Source organism: Ictalurus punctatus, chromosome 10, assembly GCF_001660625.3.
Source record: "Ictalurus punctatus breed USDA103 chromosome 10, Coco_2.0, whole genome shotgun sequence".
In the NCBI taxonomy this organism is placed as follows: domain Eukaryota; kingdom Metazoa; phylum Chordata; class Actinopteri; order Siluriformes; family Ictaluridae; genus Ictalurus; species Ictalurus punctatus.
In genome coordinates this window covers 16,306,637-16,324,774 of record NC_030425.2, presented here as the reverse complement: position 1 = coordinate 16,324,774, position 18,138 = coordinate 16,306,637, and the positions used below count along the sequence as shown (strand labels likewise).

At 37.0% G+C, this 18,138-nt stretch overlaps 3 protein-coding genes and 2 non-coding genes across 5 annotated transcripts in view; 1 reads left to right on the top strand and 4 right to left on the bottom strand.

The window, feature by feature from the left end:
* Positions 1-6,095, bottom strand: part of gpc5b (glypican 5b) — a 62,320-nt gene extending 56,225 nt beyond the window's left edge. Inside the window, exons 1-2 of the mRNA XM_017477310.3 lie at positions 5,708-6,095; positions 3,471-3,632 (exon numbers count right to left, since the gene is read on the bottom strand). Coding sequence (XP_017332799.1) covers positions 3,471-3,632; positions 5,708-5,876 — 331 coding nt within the window. The 5' untranslated portion in view covers positions 5,877-6,095. The remainder of the gene's footprint in view (positions 1-3,470; positions 3,633-5,707) is intronic.
* A 4,290-nt stretch (positions 6,096-10,385) lies between these two features.
* Positions 10,386-10,458, bottom strand: trnam-cau (transfer RNA methionine (anticodon CAU)). Its single transcript has one exon. It is a non-coding gene; the product is annotated as a tRNA-Met (tRNA).
* A 759-nt stretch (positions 10,459-11,217) lies between these two features.
* aqp12 (aquaporin 12) lies at positions 11,218-13,148 on the top strand. Its single transcript, XM_017478959.3, has 3 exons — positions 11,218-11,876; positions 12,451-12,567; positions 12,811-13,148. Exons 1-3 carry the CDS (start codon positions 11,279-11,281, stop codon positions 12,936-12,938), a joined length of 843 nt encoding a protein of 280 aa, XP_017334448.2. The 5' UTR covers positions 11,218-11,278; the 3' UTR covers positions 12,939-13,148.
* On the bottom strand, positions 13,042-16,790 carry rpp21 (ribonuclease P 21 subunit). Its single transcript, XM_017478960.3, has 5 exons — positions 16,564-16,790; positions 16,379-16,479; positions 16,148-16,230; positions 15,514-15,645; positions 13,042-13,542 (listed from the first exon to the last, which is right to left on the bottom strand). Exons 1-5 carry the CDS (start codon positions 16,618-16,620, stop codon positions 13,451-13,453), a joined length of 465 nt encoding a protein of 154 aa, XP_017334449.1. The 5' UTR covers positions 16,621-16,790; the 3' UTR covers positions 13,042-13,450.
* A 1,131-nt stretch (positions 16,791-17,921) lies between these two features.
* Positions 17,922-17,995, bottom strand: trnai-aau (transfer RNA isoleucine (anticodon AAU)). Its single transcript has one exon. It is a non-coding gene; the product is annotated as a tRNA-Ile (tRNA).
* Positions 17,996-18,138: the final 143 nt, after the last annotated feature.

The window sequence follows — 18,138 nt, the reverse complement described above, 5'->3', positions numbered from 1 at the left end:
TTTTTTGTTTTTTACCATTTGACCAGTTTTTACTTTTAAAACATAATGTAAAATGCTCTATCACAACTCCAGGGTGTACATCATTGAGCGAAAGCTCAGTTTTTCAACAAGAATCTTGCAAAGAATCTTTCAGTTGACCTGGTAATTCACTTTTCACTGTTCTCAATGATATGAAAGCTTTGCCACTTGTTGCTCATAGAACAGCAGAAAAATCATTTTACTCCAACTATGGATGTAAATGTGTGATCTGATTTTGCATTTTCATGTGATTTTTGTTGCATTCCCAAAATATTTTATCTTGGTGAGACAGAGCTTGCACACAGCATGTCTCATGTCCTGTTCTTTTTATCCTTCGATTACAAAATATGCTCTCACACAATTGCTTTCAAAGTTAGTTTTGCTAATTTCTAACATACACATAGTGCACACACAAGTCTACACTGTTACATTTCACCATGCAATTGGTTTAGATGTGTGGCCACAAATATGCAGTATTTTGAGCAAGAATAGAGTCTGTTTTCTTTTTTTTTTAAAACTTGCTTCACACTGTATTTGAACATACAGTATTGTGCAAAAGTTTAGGCATATGCAAAGAAAGGCTGTAGAGAAAAGATGCCTTCAAAATAATAAAATTAAATGCTTCATCATCATTCATCAAAAAATATTTAAGTCAATATTTGGTGTGACAAAAAAATAAAAATAATAGTCTGCGGTACAATTTGTGCAGTTTTATAAGGAAATGAGCTGTAAGTTTTATTGAGCATCTTGCAGAACCAGCCATGGCTCTTCTGCAAACTTTGTCGCACTCGCTTCTTATTTTTGCAGCAAAACCCAGCAGTCTTCATTGTGTTTTTTGTCTTAAAAGTGTCTCTTATGTAATATGCTGCTTTTTTTTACTGACATACAAATATTTTTCTGTAACATTTAATGCAGGAAAACTAATGTTTGGGAATCTAACATTTTTTTGCACTGACTTGATAATGTAGAAGTCATAAAATAAAAATCTATAACAAAAAAAAAAAAATAGGGTGCCTAAAACTTTTGCACAGTACCATACATTGAAATACTTCCTTCAAATTTCAGATCATGGAGATCTGTGCACTTATGCATAATTGCTTAGAGAGAATAAAAATGCATCTAAGAATTTTTTTCACCACTAGGTCAACCTGCAAATTCTATACCAAAAAACCCAAACATGCACCCCAATTTCACAGGCACTAAAGTGTCAGTCAGTAATTCCCTTTGGTTGGTGACAACTGAACACCTTTACACAGAGGGACAAAGTAAATGTTACTGAGTGAAAGAGTGAACCCACAACTGTATAAATCTACAGTCCTCTCCCACAGGGGAATGAAAGTGCTTTACGAACTGGCTCTACGTTGACCTGGGCACCAGCTACAATACAGTGAAAAGCACAAAAGGACACAAATGATCTTTTCTGGCCTATTCATCTGTCCTCCATTATAGAGCAATATGTTGTGTTCAAGACAAACACGTCTCCAAGGGATACTCTAAGAATGTTAACATTTCGCTTGTTTAATATGCACTCTGTAGGGAGAGAGATGGAGGACATCTCTCTCTCTCTCTTGGTGTGAAACTGCTGACTCCTACTGAAAACATCCCAACAAGCTGAGAGACAAATGAAATAACCGTAAGCATACTGTTTAAACAATCCTGTTTATCTTTTCAAAATGCAGCCTTTGAGTGGATCTGAAATCATCCCCATATCCCCATATCCCCAAGTCTTGCAGGAGTCAAGTGTGAACATCATAGCTCGAAAAGAAAGAGCAATAAAAAGTCCCTTCACCTCTATATACCTCAGCAAATGTTCTTGGTTCCAAACAGGAAAACATGAGAATTTCAGGACTAGCATGAAATGAGAAATGAGATCAGCCTGATCATAATCTAAATCATCTACTGCTATTCCCTGTATCTAAAAATTTGATTTCAGTGAGATCTTTCAGATATTAATAACTGTGTGTCTCTGAGTGCATTATTAAAGAGAGACAAACAAATAAAAAGATCTCAAATAATGTCATCTTCTAAAATTGGTTAAAATTGGTTTGAAGCCAACAGCATATTGTGTACCAACAAAACCTATGCTGACCTCATTAGAAAGCAATCACACAATTTGGTTCCCTGTGGATTGCACAAATTTCTCAAATAAGAACTGTGAATGAGAGGATTTATAGAAAAGAAGTAACTGGAACTTATAGGCATCAAATTTGCTTTTGATCATGTGATATTAACTGAAATTAAGTGTCAAAGTGTGTAGAAGGTAACCACTGAAGATAATTGCATATGTGTGTTTATGTGTGAAAACAAATAAATAATTTCTCTTATTAACTCATAAGTCTCATTAGCTGGCATCTCTGAAATATTGCTAACTTGTTCCACGCAGCTAGTGCTTCCCCAAAAAATCAACAAAACAAACATTTAATAACAGTAAAAAGAGAGACAGACAAACACCTATAATAAACTTTTAAAAGCCACAATAAGAAATTTCAGATCAGGAAAGTAGCAGGCACTAAAATTTTGTTTCTGAATGCAAGAGCCAACAGTCACTGATAGGAGTTTTCTTACTTAAACATATGTGTATGTTTTTGGCAAAATTTCATTTATTAGATGCTTTTTTTCCAAGATATATATGGGGCATATGTTTAATTGCTGGACCAGATGTATTGTAAACAAATAAATGAAAGCCACTATGATACTGCAATTGGTAATGAGTGAGAAAATGTAGCAAATCTGATCTTAACAACTCTAATGGTTTTAAACATATGAGTATTGATTGATTGATGAATTAAAACCATGGTTTTCAGATCAAATGTTTGCATTGGTTTTCTGTTTTTCCATTAAACCGAAAAAGCTCATACTGTTTATGCACAGATTAAGCATACTACCTGAGCCAGGAATTTTATGCATTTAACACTGAAGTCAATCAATTTGATGTGATGTGAGCCAGCAAATAAATGGCTAATTTAAGTGACAGAAAGGCTCTTTTGGCCTTCAGTAACAGCACTGATTGATACAATAATGACTATGAAGTACTAGACTATGTATACATTCATGAAGCATGCTGTAAAGGTGTAAGCAAGAGTGTTTTTAATCCCCATCCTGCCTATTCCCAAAGGAATTCTGCCCATCATGCCTTCACCTGAATTAATTTTTCCATGTACCTCCCATAATTTTTGCTAATAAACTGAACTGTTTAATTATCCAAAATATAAAACAAATTATTCATTTAACGTTGACTTTACTGAAGCTGAAGTTCACAAAGTTCACATATTCATATGACTGAAGTTCACGTGTTCACATGCACACAATTGCAATTTTACGTGCACCTTTTTTGTGAAAACATAAGCATTTTTTTCCACTTGTGCATCACTGCATCTGATATAAACCATGATATCGATACCATGATAAATTTGACACTGTTTTCATGTTGCTTGTCAAACATAAAATCTCACCCTGGACGGCTGCAGCATGGCCAATGATGAGGTACTTCAGCTCAAGGCTGTAGGAGAGAATGTTCTGCAATGTGCCTCTGCGTGCAGCAGCATGGTAGCTCTCCTCCATTTTGCGTGTGCAGCAGGTTGGACCCTGGTGTTTGCAGATTTGGAGCTCCGCATCTATAGAGGAAATATATAAAAACCTTAGTAAATACTGAAATTAAGACTAGATAACACTGCATGCATCTTATAATTTGTACTGTAGTAGGGTGTGAAAACACTCACTACCAAGAGCTAGTAGCCCAGATGTTAAAGGAAACCTCTCTTTAGGTATAGATTAAGCGAGGGCTATCTTCTATTGCACCATTATCAGCAGGTAGTCAAACAGCATTGTAAATAATCCAACATGTTACTGAAAGAAGTTTTAATAGAAATGTCAACTCAGAATTTCATTACAAACTATATTTTGGACACCATTGAAGATCACTGGAATGCTGTGAGTTTAAATCCCAGGACTTCCTCAAAGCCACTACTGGGTCTTGAGCAAATACATTAACACAACAAGTGCTCACCATGCGCTTACAATAAATATAATCTAAACATGCAAAGAAATGCTGGATTTTATTCAGATAATTTGAGATAACCAGACATCAGTTAGATTTAACAAAACAGATGTTATCAAATTCTCATTAAAAGCAGTGTTTAATGAGTGTCCAAATGTGTCATTTCAGTAGCCTATAAAGTGATATGCCATATGAACACTACAGCAATGCAAAACTATGATATATATATATATATATATATATATATATATATATATATATATATATATATATATATATATATATATATATATATATATATAGTTTTATTTATTTATTTTTTAAACAACTCCATAGAAAAGAACTAAAACCTGCATGAGGGACAGTACCTGCCTGTCTAATGTCCTTACTCTGTCCTATGTGGAGAATCTGATACAGCCAAGTAAACCACACATTACAACAGCTGACTGGGATCACTGCATCCTCCCTGACCTTTCACATGCTCTAATCTGTCTCACATATATGGGCTGACTCTTAATTTAAATTTTAATACAATAACATACAGTATTTAAACGTCATGATTCAAATTACTTAATAAGCGTAAATGTTGAAATTAAACCATTTTGAGTTATTACAGTACATTATTATAACAAACTATTTTTTCATGAATCAATTTAGTTGGCAAATTTGACAAATTTATTTATTCATTCCATTTGCACTATAGCCAAAAGACAACACATTGCCCTATAAGTATTCTAGCTGTCTATATAGAGCACATATATAGAGCACACTCTTTTAAAAGTTCTTAACTTTCTAAAGTGATTTTAGTGAAAGGAAAATACTCTGCTGTACTTATTTACAACAGAAAGACAAACTGAAAAACATTTTTAGAGTTTTAGATTTACCATTGAAGTTTTAGGTCTGTATGTTGACAAATATAGACAAATAGTTAGATAGATAACGACAGACAGACAGATAAGCAGATAAAGGGACAGACAGACTGATTTATGGACATAAAGAGAAACTGACAAATGTAGAACAAGACAGGCAAACAGATAGGCTTGTACACAAACAAATAAACAATAGACAGAAAGACAGACTAAATGTATAATTTCCATGATCATAAAGCAGTATTAACCTTGTATAAAGCCAATGCCTGAGATTTGTTTCTAATACCCCAAAATTACCCCAAAAACAACTTTCTCTAAGAACTCTTTAGAAAAAGCAACCACTGAACTTCTTGAAGCTCAGGTGTCTTTTCCTAATGAAGATGAAGCAGTGTGCAAATCTACTAGGAAAGATCTGCAGTGATTAGATTTTTTTTTTATGGTTGACCCAAAAAATGCTGAAATTCTAATGGCCGTTGTTGACACTTTGTTAAAAGAATTTAAGCAAAATTATATATGTAGTGAATCATAAGGATGTCTTTAAGTAATATGATTTGATATTTTCTCTTTTTCACCTACCCCCACTCAGTAAATGTATGTCCACCATCAGCTGGTAGTGTATTAGGTATACCTACATTATGCCTATTTTTATTGGTCTTTATATTTTTAGATAAGATTATTAACTATTCACAATTTGTAAGCCACTCTATATCCCGTCCAATATGTTGCAAAAAAAATGCACCTAAAGATTTCACAGAAGCACAACGCATATGGTACACAACAGTATTTTCTTCAGGCAAATTCCTCAGCTTAGCCACAAACCAACCTGTTGCCGCTGTTTCTGGGACCCATTTTAAAGGGCCAATCTGCCGCAGATGGAAAGCTGTTTTAACCTCGTGGCAGCTATGTGCACCTGTGCTCTGAACTCCCCACTGAGGCCCAAAACTCATCAATATCCAACAGATCCAAACTCGCCACACTGTCTCACGGAGCATTGCACCATTTCAATCCATAGTCTCCTATAATAACAGAGTAACAAAGAAGTGCAACACTATTCTGCAGAATTACTCAGGAAAATTCCCCAGGGTCCAGCATTTATGAAGGCAGGCTTTGTCAAAATCCTGAAAGAGAGCTGCAGTGAATTTCACATGCTTATGAATTCCCAGCAGCTCAGAAGACTCACAGGAGCTAAAAGAAGCGCTGCTGCCTAATACAGAGAGGAGGGGAGTTGGCTGGGACTCTGCAGCCTGCGCCCCCTCTCCTCTTACTTTCCCCTCTCTATAGCTGCATGAGTGCCAAGCAACACACACACACACACACACACACACACACACAGAGCGACTTAATCAGCTATTACACAAGTAGCATAATTAATCATCAAGACAAAACCAATTTGGACCTGGACTACACAAATGGCACGCAGTCTACACAAACAGAAATCATTATATATTTACTGAGGGAGTATTTACACTCTTCAATAAATCTATGGTGTGTTCAGTTGATTAACATTTCTAATAAATGTGTTGTTTTAAATTAATTCCACATTACTGTAATGTTTTATTAATTCAACATACCCAATGTTAACTTTACACCTAGTGTAGAATTAGTGTTTAGCTTGGGGTTATAGAACCATCATGTAGCTATGTTCACTCATGAACAAGAAATTTTAATAAACATTGACTAACACTCCCAAAAACACATTAACTTTGTATATTTAAAAAATAAGAATTGATTTTGCCTGATAATTATTTCTACCTCTATTGTAATCGACATGAGGTTGGGCCACATCTGTCCTCTATATGATGCCATGAACCACAAATAAAAGCCTGCCAGGTAACATTAGTGCTCATGAGTTAAGGTTGTATTTACTTTCACAAAACTACAAACTGTACAGTCAGTGTAACAGATTTAACCAGCTAATGTTAAACTGATTAGTTGATCTAAAGTGTTTGATCTTAAGTGAATACTATGAGCAGCTCATTTAAGTAGTGAAGTGATATTTTAGTGTTGACGATGTGAGTAGCCATTACCATGACATCATATAGGTATTGAACGCAATGTTGAGGAGACCTTCCCAACTTTCCACATAGCAATTCCGAGTTCAAAGCTGTGGAACAATAGTCTGTTGGGGGGGGGGGGGGGGGGGGGGGGGGGGGGAGGAAAGAAAGAGGAAAAATTTGACAAAAAAGAGAGGAAAAGAAAGAAAAGAAAGGAGAAATAAAAAGAAACGTGATTTATAAGCATCTGTTTTGTATTTTTTCTCCACAAAAGCTTCTCAGCTTTTTTTATGTAAAATTCAGTTGAAGCTGCCAACGAGATGACCTCGGTCTGTGTCCCACATCAGACAACAATTAAATTTTGAAATGACAACTGATCATGCAAATAAATAGTGCCTTTGTATTGCCTGTGTCCAGTCTCTGCTGTTCTGTAGTTACCATAGGTTTTTGTAAGTCTTGGCCTCCATTCTTCTAATATACTCTATGAAAATGATTTACGTGGCACATGTGGTTGGATGGCAGAAGCTGGAGGAACACCGCTGGGTTGATATGAGCATTGGAGAATGATGTGGAGTGCTGCTGAGCTGGGGAGTGGTGGTGGCTGAGGGTCCAGGGATTACAAACACACTAAATGTTGGGTTAGGTTGGGGAGCAAGCATGATGAAAGTGCTGGGCCCAGTGGGATTAACATAGGCTGGCTCCATGATGCCTGGAGGTCAAGGAAACATCTGTTTCTGGGGTGCCCAGTTTGGTCTGGCCCTCTCAGGTATGTCTGGGGGGACGTGGATGTGATGCATCTCTTATATCTTGCTTGATATTTATCTATCTGAAACATTAAAAACACTGTGTCAGTTAAATGTCCTCTTAAATAGGTCATGCCACTTCTTCTGGTGAGGAACAGGTCTGTTGCCAGCTTCAGAGGGCCACACTCCTGTTAAAAATAAGCTGACCATATCACACTGCACTGACTACTACACTGTCATGTTTTCTCTTATAAAGTTGTACAAATTCTACAGTTATATTTTTAAAACAGCCCTGGTTTCTTTCAATATCCATTTGTACTATCTTAGTGTTTTGTTTGGTCATTTTTGCCCATGTCTTGCCCACTAAAGTTTCTGACCAGTGTCTATGAAGCTATGAGCCAATAGGCAAAGTGAAAGCTAAATTCAGCATGTTGAATAATAATAAAATTATAATATATAGTAATTAATATTAAATTAATTAAACAGACAATAAAACGTCAAGGTGTACAGTTTACAGCCATATACATTAAAACACGTGTTATAACAAAGTTCAATTTATAATGATCTAACAAAAGGAAACACTTAATGAATGATAAACATTCTAGGACTTCTTATAATAAAGATCAATCAAAGCAGCACACACCTAAACATGTGATATAAAAGTTATTAAAATACACACGCAAATCTTATTATAATAAAGATCGCTCAAAACTCTAGTGATGTTATGTATGACACCAAAGCTTCAAGGCATGTATCGAGCAGGCAACACAATCTCCAGTGAAGCCCTGTATCGTGATCGTCACGTGATTTAAATCATCACTAATTATTTGTCACAAATTATTTGTTGTTTTGTTCTTGGTGAATTTTTGCACTTTTGGTTTTGTTTTGGTAATTTATACACTTTGCCATTGCAGTTTCTTTGTACACCAGCCTCCTGTGTACCATGTGAAAGAATGTTCTGTCAAAGAGGAGAAATAGACTGTCAAACAGCTCTTATTTCTCAATACAAATAATTAAAAACTTCTTTGTCCCCCTTCTGTCATTCCCACAGTTATACAGGCACTATCACTGCCAAGTCTCAAAAGCACATTTAATACCCAGATGATCCCATCACACAGTGTCCTTGTTCACATTTTAGTCCCACACTTTAGATGAATGGATCGTTTTGTCCATGTCAAAATGAATGATTTTCATTCAAACTTATTCAGTTACAGTTTTAAATACCCAGTCATACAAGTAATATGAATACAAATCATTTCAGGTATAGCTATTCCTGGCTGTGGCTCAGGTGGTAGAGTGGGTTGTACACTAATCGTAGGGTTGGTGGTTCGATTCCCAGCCTACGTGACTCCACATGCCGAAGTTTCCTTGGGCATGACACTGAACCCCAAGTTCTGATGGCAAGTTAGCGCCTTGCCTGGAAGCTCTGCTACCATTGGTGTGTGTGAATGGGTGAATGAGACACAGTGTAAAGTGCTTTGGATAAACGCGCTATATAAGCGCCATTTACATTATTCTTCTGTTCCATTATATTGAATTATATTAGTTCACACTTGCATTTATTGCAAGTGTGGCATTTATTGCCACACTTTATTGGGTAAATGAAGTTATCAGAGGGAGAAAGTCAACACACACACACACACACACACACACACACACACACACACACACGTTAGGCTTTTATTTGTGCACATAACATTGAAACTATCTATGGAGTGTGTGGTGGCTGCTTCATCCGACGGAGCTTCTTCCACATGCTTTTGGCTGCTTTATTTTTTTAATAACCACCAGAGGGCGCTCTCAAAGCTTTGAATCTTTTCCGGAACAGTCAGGAGAAATCCTCAGTGCTTTATGAGACTTTATTTCCCCATCCCTACAAAACACACACCTAAATACGACATATTTCATTGCAAAACTCACCGACAGTCGGTTAAATAAATGTAAACATCTGTTATCTGGCTGTCGGAATCCGCTACTTGGCGCAACATTACGCCACTTCCGTGATCTCGCTCAGCGAATGAAAAGTCACTCGATTCTCCCGTTTTGATTGGCGAATCTATCTTGAAGAGGTTTGGATTGGCGAGTCCATTTTTAAGAGGTTTTGATTGCCGAACCCATATTTAAGAGTTTTTCATTAGCGAATCCATTTTTGCCTGTCCATTGTGATTGGCTGGTCTATCACTGCATCCACCGGGATTGGCGTAGAAATATGGAAACGATGCTGCAGTCCCCTGCTAAACCCACACTTAAAGTATGCTAAAATGTTCATATCACAATCATATCACAATATTTCCAGACATTTTTCTGATACACAACATGCACCATGTGCATGGTAATTTTGATGACATTTTAATGTGTAAGAAAAAAATTAACACTGAAAGGGAAAATTGAAATTGAATGAAAGGCGAAATTAAAGTCTGTAAAATAATGTAAGAATATTTACATGTTTAAAACATTATCGGATCTGCTCTGTTTCTGCAGTTGTAACTGTTATTGAAAAAAAAAACGAGCACGCAGAAAGAACGTGATTTTTCCTGATAAATTCAAGATCAGCTGAACTGAAGTGCACAGAGGTATGAACACAAGAGGGCGCCATGACACCGCTAAACCTGCCACCCGTATAAAACAGACTTTATAAACAGTCTATGTATAAACTATACAATATTTGCACCCCTGAACGTATAGAATTTCGTATATTTAATTTGTTAAACATATCTGATCATTATACTGCAAACGCAGTGCTGATTTAGAAACAAAAAACTCATGCCCCGTGTGAGGCTCGAACTCACGACCTTCAGATTATGAGACTGACGCGCTGCCTACTGCGCCAACGAGGCCTGAAGATGTATCTCATAGAGGTCCTTAAAAGTTTGAATGAGCGGTCTTAACTTTATAAAGGTTAACGCTTAATAATTTGTGAGTCTGTTTACTCAATCTTGTTATTGATCGTGGACGTGTTTAAGCGATGACCAGCGATTCGTTTTTATTACAAATACTCAGGTAGAGTATTTAATTTAAGAACTTTGTTTAATATTGGTTTATTCATGGTGTATAACTACAGAAACGAAAAGAGATACCATGCGCCCGTGCAACACACAACCACATGCTACGCTACTTAAATTCTGTGCATGTATTATGTACAATTTTGAAGTTTACATGATTTGTTTTTTTCTGAAAAGAAAGTAAGCTATTTGGTCTACAACATGTCAGGATGACAAAAAGTAAATATACAGCACAACAGTGTCATTTAGGTCAAACCACTGCTGAACCACTCGTGTCTTTTATTTTTGTGGTTTTGTATAACAGGGAGATAATTTATCCCCGCATTTAAGTGCTAAATCTTTCACAGTTTAACACGAAAACTAAATATTTTGATCAAATGGTCCATTATTTGTGCTATTAGCTGAAAGAGTCCGTGCTGATACATTACACCTGTGCATTTGTGACTCCAGCACACTGGCAGATTTTCCACATGGCCTTGAATTGGTTAGTTGTGTAGGGGTTTTTTTTGGCTCAAGGTATGAAAAGGTGGGGAACTCTTTGATAAGAAACTCGCATGTGAGTTTGCCACGTTATCATAAAATGGGAGTAAATACAAGCCTGGGGAACTTATTTCTTTCCTTCCTCTGTAACCTAACCACCTGCACTCTCCTTGTAATGTCAGGCCTTAACATAACACTGGGTTATTTCATCAGTGTGGTGGTAGTAAGTGGATTTGCCAAAGCTCTGCTGACACAATGGAGGCCACGATGGAATTTCCTGTCTGAGTTTATTGCAGCTTTTGCGCTTGCAGCATGTCGGCTGGAAGTGCAAACCATTTCTGAGATTGGTCAGTGGGCTGGAGGCCTGGGCCAGGACGTTACCCTCACCATGCTTTTCCTTGCCTTAACTGTCCATGGAGTCATCATGCAAGGAGTCACCGGAAATCCTTCAGTAACTGTAATGGGGTACTTACAAAAAGAGACAGGAGCAGTATCCTCTTCTCTTAGCATAGCAGGTCAGTTCGGAGGTGCCCAGCTTGCCCTGCTTTTTGCCGGGTGGTATTGGACAATGGAACTCACAGACATGCATATGATCAAGGTTATGATGATGACTCAGTGCAGTTCATCACTGAATGTGTCCCTGACACAGGGGACCATCACAGAAGTTGTAAGTGCACTGTTATTTCACCTGGTGGACCTCAGCCTTCGCCGTAGATCAAAACTGCTCCGGATTCCCATCCTGGCCCTGCTGCTCACCTTCCTTTATTACACAGGTTAGTCAGAATAGTAATGTTCTCACCTGACTCATAATTCATTATGAACCTGACAGATAAATGAGATGCAACCCTGGGACCCTTAAAGGGAATGTTTTGAGAGAGCTGTTAATTATGAAATGAAGTAAAATCCTGCTCGGTCACCTGGATGTAGTCAGGGGTTCTTGCAGCTGTTATAGGTGTTTTACTGTTGTTGTTTGTTACATATTCATAGAAATTAAGGTGTTTTTTTTTTTTTTACATAGTTTTTAACATGGTTTTGTTGTAAGACAAGTTGTATCCTCTTTTGACATGCATACATCAGTTAACATAGCATGCTGTATTACAAGCAAAATGTGCTTTATCAAAGTAGTAGATTAGGGGTGTGCACACTTATGCAGCAGGTCATTGTAAGTTTTGTACTTTTCCTTTCCCCACCCCCCATTAATCCTTCTGTTTATTTTTCACTTGTATTTTGTTGGTTGCTATATATTAAATTGGAAAAGTCTTGCTTTCATTTTAACGTCACAAAAAAAAATTGCAATTTTAACAAGGTTGTGTATACATTTAATGTACTTTGTTATGTTTTCCCAAGGAAACACATACACCTCTGCATATGTGAACCCATCACTTGCTTATGCGCTTACATTCAATTGCCCTGGACACACCTTCTGGGAATATGCTGTAGTCTACTGGCTAGGGCCCCTCATTGGTAAGCTGGACACGAAAACACCAACATGCTCAATATTCGTAGTTTGCTTAAGACATTTATAATGTACTAAAATTTCAAATCTGCAAGGTTATGCATTTAATCACAGATTCTACCTCTAATGTCTTAACAATGTAGCATTTTTACATACAACCAGTTATCTCTTTGTAACATTATGCTGACTCATTTAAACCTAGACATATTTTACATCATGTGGTAAAATATTGTGATTAATATTTTTTTTAGGCATGACCCTGGCCTTGCTTCTCTACATGGGTAACATCCCTTTGCTTTTCACCAAGAACCTGCTTTTCTCAAAAAAGGCACACCTTCGCCTTCCAAAAAGAAAAACATCAGAAGAGAAAAGTTCATGAGACGATGTGCATCAACTTTAAAATATATACATTTACTTTAAAATATCATTAAATATTTCCACCTTAGTGCAGAATTCTGATATGCCAAGGTCACATGCTAAGCTGATGGCTGTATAATGTTTATTTACAAGGGGGGAAAGGGATCACCAGGAAAGAAAAACAAGCAGTTTTATACATTTTGCAAGAATAAAATATGCATGTGCCATCTCATTGTGTAAGTTTTTTTGTGCCAAAAAGGAAACTTTCACAAATCTACATATAATATTATTTGAGTCACTCAAATCCTGTAAAGATTTAACTGCGTAATTTTAATTTACCTCCATAAATTACATTAATCTCCCATCTCAAGCATTTGTTGCTGTCTAAAATATAAAGTTAAATAAGCATTAGCACAATGGGCTTTTAATGATTCTGTTCTCACGGTTATCTTCACCTAACTTAAAAGGTCACAGCAGCAAACTTCTAATGCTGATTCCCGAAGTGATGAAAATGAAGGAGTTCAGAGTTTGAATTTAAGAGGCAGCATCATGGATCACAGGAACCACAGTACTGCATTTATCAGGTTTATCCTTCTGTGTCAAAGCTTTGGATGATGGACAGGCTTCTGTAAACATACAATAATAAATGAATGTTAGTAAAACAACACACATTGTTACTATACTGATCTATTAAGAAGAAACTAAAGTGAAATTTAAAACAGTAATAAATACCTGATGAGAATCTTTCAACTCTGACTAAGAGATATGCTTATAATAGAATTTTTGTCTATCATGCAAAAATGATGCGAGTTAACATTGCGGCCAGTTCACGCCGCACGTGGCGCAGGAGCAGTATGCCGTTTGAGGTGTGAGTGACGCGTGTGCTTTCACACCGGTAGCGTTTCACGTGCAGAAACTACAGCACGCATTGCAGAAAGGTTCTTGGGTTGCATGGTTAAAATGCAAACCAAAAAAATATATACAAGTTATTGTGAGTGGGATGTGTTGTTAACTTGATCGTTACATGATATAACATTTACATAATGGGGAGGAGCATGTTTACAATTCATGTGTGACAAAAACCCCTTTTTTTTTTTTTTTTTTTTTTTATTTGCCAAGAATGCAAACATATCTACTAGAATCTGAGAGCATTTTGGATTTTAACTTGATATCATTTTGAAGAAATGGGTAGCAGCATTAAATTAAACAGTTGACAGCTGTATTTTTCTGTTTTCGCAACCTATCAATTTTATTGCTGTACCTCCAAGCCAAAAAATAACACTATTCTCATTCCTGATTAGTGTATATTAAATGTAACACATACTTCTCTACAAATATATGCTTTTTATGTGCAATATATACTTTTTTTTGTCAACTCAACTGTCTTCCAACCGTGTACTGGTGCTTTAATTCAGCACGAACAGATCAGCAAAAAATACAGACATGACGCCAGAACTCCTTTTTCACTGCAGCTTCCAATGTAAAAGCACTCATTTGTTAACATGCACGCCAAAAACAAAAAAGCACTGCCTCTGCTCAGATGCAGAGTGCTATTGGAAACAGGCTTTAGACATCCCATGCTGTCAACATAAACAAGAGGCACGGCTTATTTGATTGCCCTTTATTCAGTTCAGACATATACACTCACTGAGCACTTTACTATAAGAACACTATACTAATACTGGGTAGGGCCTCCATTTGCTCTCAAAACAGCCTCAAATCTTCATGGCACGGATTCCACAAGATGTTGGAAACATTTGACATTCTGGTCCATGTTGACACGATTGTATTGAAGATGGGTAAATTGTGGCCAAGAAGGAATGCACATGGTCAGCAACAATACTCAAGTAGGCTGTGGCATTCAAGTGATGACTAATTGGTATTAACGATCTTCTTGGCACACTTTGGGACATTCCCCACACCATTACACCAGCTCCACCAGCATGAATTCTGACCCTACCACCTCTGTGCCTCAGCAAAAATTGAGATTCATTAGACCAGGCTACGTTTTTCCAGTCCTCAACTGTCCAGTTTTGGTGAACCTGTGCCCACTGCAGCCTCAGCTTTCTGTTGTTAGCCGATAGTAGTGGAATCCGAAGTGGTTTTCGGCTGATGTAGCCCATTGACTACAAGGTATGACATGTTGTGCATTCTGAGATGCTTTTCTGCTCACCACAATTCTGACAGCTCGAAACAGTCCGGACATTGTTCGCTGACCTCGCTCATCAACAAGGTGTTTCCATCCGCAGAACTGCCTCTCACTGGATGTTTTTTCTTTATTGTACTAATCAGCGTAAACCCTAGAGATTATTGTGCTTGAAAATCCCAGATCAGCAGTTAAATCAAAATATTCAAACCTGCCTGTCTCGCACCAACAATCAAGTTATGATCAAAATCACTGAGATCACATTTTCCCTCATTCTGATGATGTGAAGATTACCTGAAGATGCTGATCCTTATCTGCATGATTTTATGCATTGCACTGGTGCCGCACGATTGGTTGATTACACTGCATTGAGGAGTAGTTCCTAATAAAGTGCTCAGTGAGTTTACTTAGCAGTTCATGTATGGTATTTGCTGATCTTTTATATTTGTACCTGGCTGAAGCTGATTCTCTAACTGAGCCTCTGATTGGTCCACCCACAACTGATGTTTTGGGTTGTTAGGAAACTTTTTGGTTTGTCCACAGCCAAGACATCGTATTAGTGTTGCGCGCTGCCGCAGAGAACCTTTTACAGATACAATAGACAATATATAAAACATATAGAAACATTAAGAAACATAAAAAGCATACATTTTTATGGATTTAATTTATTTAACCAAGGTAATGTTTCCCTGTTGCTGAAATTTAGCTACATTTCTAGATTCCACTGATTACATGTACCTTTACTACACAGGGAACAACCCTGGTGGCCCTACACAGAGCACTACAGACCCAATGGAAAAGAATTTTGAGATTTAACCAGATAAAAACTTTTTTAAAAACAATTTAAGAAATACACACGTATTAAACTTAATAATGATGACTGAAAGAAGTTCTTAAAACATCATAAACCAATGTGGAGTTTTTTGTCCTCAAATATATAAATATTACAAAACATTTCAATAGTATTCTAACTGTTAAATTAGTTCACCACGAAACAGTAAATGGAAAGATTTTTTGTTGTGTATACCACCAATCTCAGAATTAAAATGCTCGTGTTTTTGATGTAAATGAAGGAGAAAACCTACTTCTTTGTCTGACAGTAGCTGTAACCCCGGGTATCAGTAAAGCACAGCATTTCTTACACATCGTCCTTTTCACTGAGGGATCTCTAAGTGGATGGGAGTTGGGAGTGCATTATCAAAACAATTTCCACTAAAGAACATTTGTTATACAGACATTACCATTTGTTCTTTAATGTCGTCATATATAATAAAACCTGAAGCCTGAAAACAGAGGTAGTAATCTACGGTACTCACTGTCTCAGCACCAGGCGTTTGGCTATGGTCTTCTGGGTGAAACAGTAAAAACGAGCCAGTTCAGTGTTCTCCGGGTTTTGGGCCAAAACACAATGTGCAGCCTTCAAGACACAAAAATACTTTTATTTACTTTTATTTTCAGAGACACCATGATGATGAGCGGAAAACATTGCTAGCTTACTCACTTGATAGAGGAAGTTCAGCCGCTGAAAAGCTTCTTTATCTTTTATATTGGCCGCCATTTTATTTAATTAAAATCTAATAACAGATGTGGCCCAAATTTAAATCGCATCTAAATAAAAATAAAAATGATAAACGGTTCAAAAGAGTGCAGCTGAAGTTTACTTGCTACATCTTGAAAGGTAGACATGCTTGGCTATTTATTCTCCCTCGCTGATGGAGAGTTACACACAGCGCCCTCTATGGCGACGGAGGACTTCGCTGATAAGAGTTACACCTCCCACAAATAAATTTTCTTGATTCATTTAAAACTCAAACAACAGTACAATAGTAGACAATTGCACCTGTTGCTTTAACATTTAAATGTTTTCAAGGCCATTATCTAGCGAGTTGTAAGAGTAATACTGTAACAGGCAGTTGGGAGTCGACAATACATATATATAACATACAAGGAACATCTATGTTCTCAGGGTCCTATGTTCCCCAGATTTATATGGCACCTGATGAACACATGGTGAGTTAAAACTGGAGTTAGGCTTCAGCATAAGTGAGAGCTGGCACATTTTGTTCCTTGACCGTTTACTGTGTTTTCTAGGCTACAGTATGGCATTTCTTCAGTTAGTGTATACATTTCACTATTGTTCATGCATGGAGTTGAACTGTATGAATTCATGAAAGACATAATCCACCACATAATCCCCTTTCCCTCTCCCATTTTTTGCAGTATATCTTACAAAGTGAGCAGCAGGTGAGTTCTGGAACCGTGATTAACCTCTACCAGTAGTTATTGATGCTTGATGCAGTTATTGCAAGCAAGGGATATGAAACAAAATATTAAGTGTTATTTATTTAAATTTACTTTAAGACTCTCTTCCTATACTTTTGCTCACCTAAAAATTGTCTACCATAAACGGTACCATGTTATAAGTTGTTTAGTACGTCTAGTGCAAAAAATCTGATCTATCATCTCATATCCATCTTTTGATCTCAAACCCAAATGTCTTCAATGTATAGCAAAAACAATAGAATTGGCTTTGCTGTTTCAATACCTTTAGAGGGGACTATACGTGCGTAGTGTGACTGGACATTATGTGCAACTATTCCTGTCTTGGACTGGACAGACATGGTGGCATTTTGAGGGAACTCTCTAAGGATATTTTAGAGAATTGAAACCCCTCTATTTATATATTAAACAGTAATACAGCATATCACCAATATATACTGTTTGGTCTGACTTTGTAACTTGAGTCTTGAAACCATCAAAGTAATTAGGTGAGTGAAAGGTTTGCTGAAAACCATTAAGCTAATGCCCTGTATGAAATTATTATTCAATAAGATAGTTGTGTAGCCGTGTAAAAGGAACTGGCCCGTACGGGGATCGAACCCGCGACCTTGGCGTTATTAGCACCACGCTCTAACCAACTGAGCTAACCGGCCACGTGTTGCGAATTTGAAGATTATCGCTTTGTGGCTTCACCTAAACCGTCTCGGCTCTAGTTAATGCATCCGGTGAATTTATATCTGATGTTGAAGAGTAACCGCTTACTTAAGCAGTCGACTTTGACCTTTTTTATTTAGTA

What these genes read in the sequence shown, in the direction of transcription:
- aqp12 (XM_017478959.3), top strand. Translation starts at nt 11,279, where the DNA reads ATGTCAGGCCTTAACATAACACTGGGTTATTTCATCAGTGTGGTGGTA. An exon ending in CACCTTCCTTTATTACACAG is followed by an intron (nt 11,877 to 12,450) that starts GTTAGTCAGAAT and finishes TGTTTTCCCAAG; the next exon opens with GAAACACATACACCTCTGCA. An exon ending in CTGGCTAGGGCCCCTCATTG is followed by an intron (nt 12,568 to 12,810) that starts GTAAGCTGGACA and finishes TATTTTTTTTAG; the next exon opens with GCATGACCCTGGCCTTGCTT.
- rpp21 (XM_017478960.3), bottom strand. Translation starts at nt 16,620, where the DNA reads ATGGCGGCCAATATAAAAGATAAAGAAGCTTTTCAGCGGCTGAACTTC. An exon ending in GGCTGAACTTCCTCTATCAA is followed by an intron (nt 16,480 to 16,563) that starts GTGAGTAAGCTA and finishes TGTGTCTTGAAG; the next exon opens with GCTGCACATTGTGTTTTGGC. An exon ending in AGAGAATCAGCTTCAGCCAG is followed by an intron (nt 13,543 to 15,513) that starts GTACAAATATAA and finishes GTATGTTTACAG; the next exon opens with AAGCCTGTCCATCATCCAAA.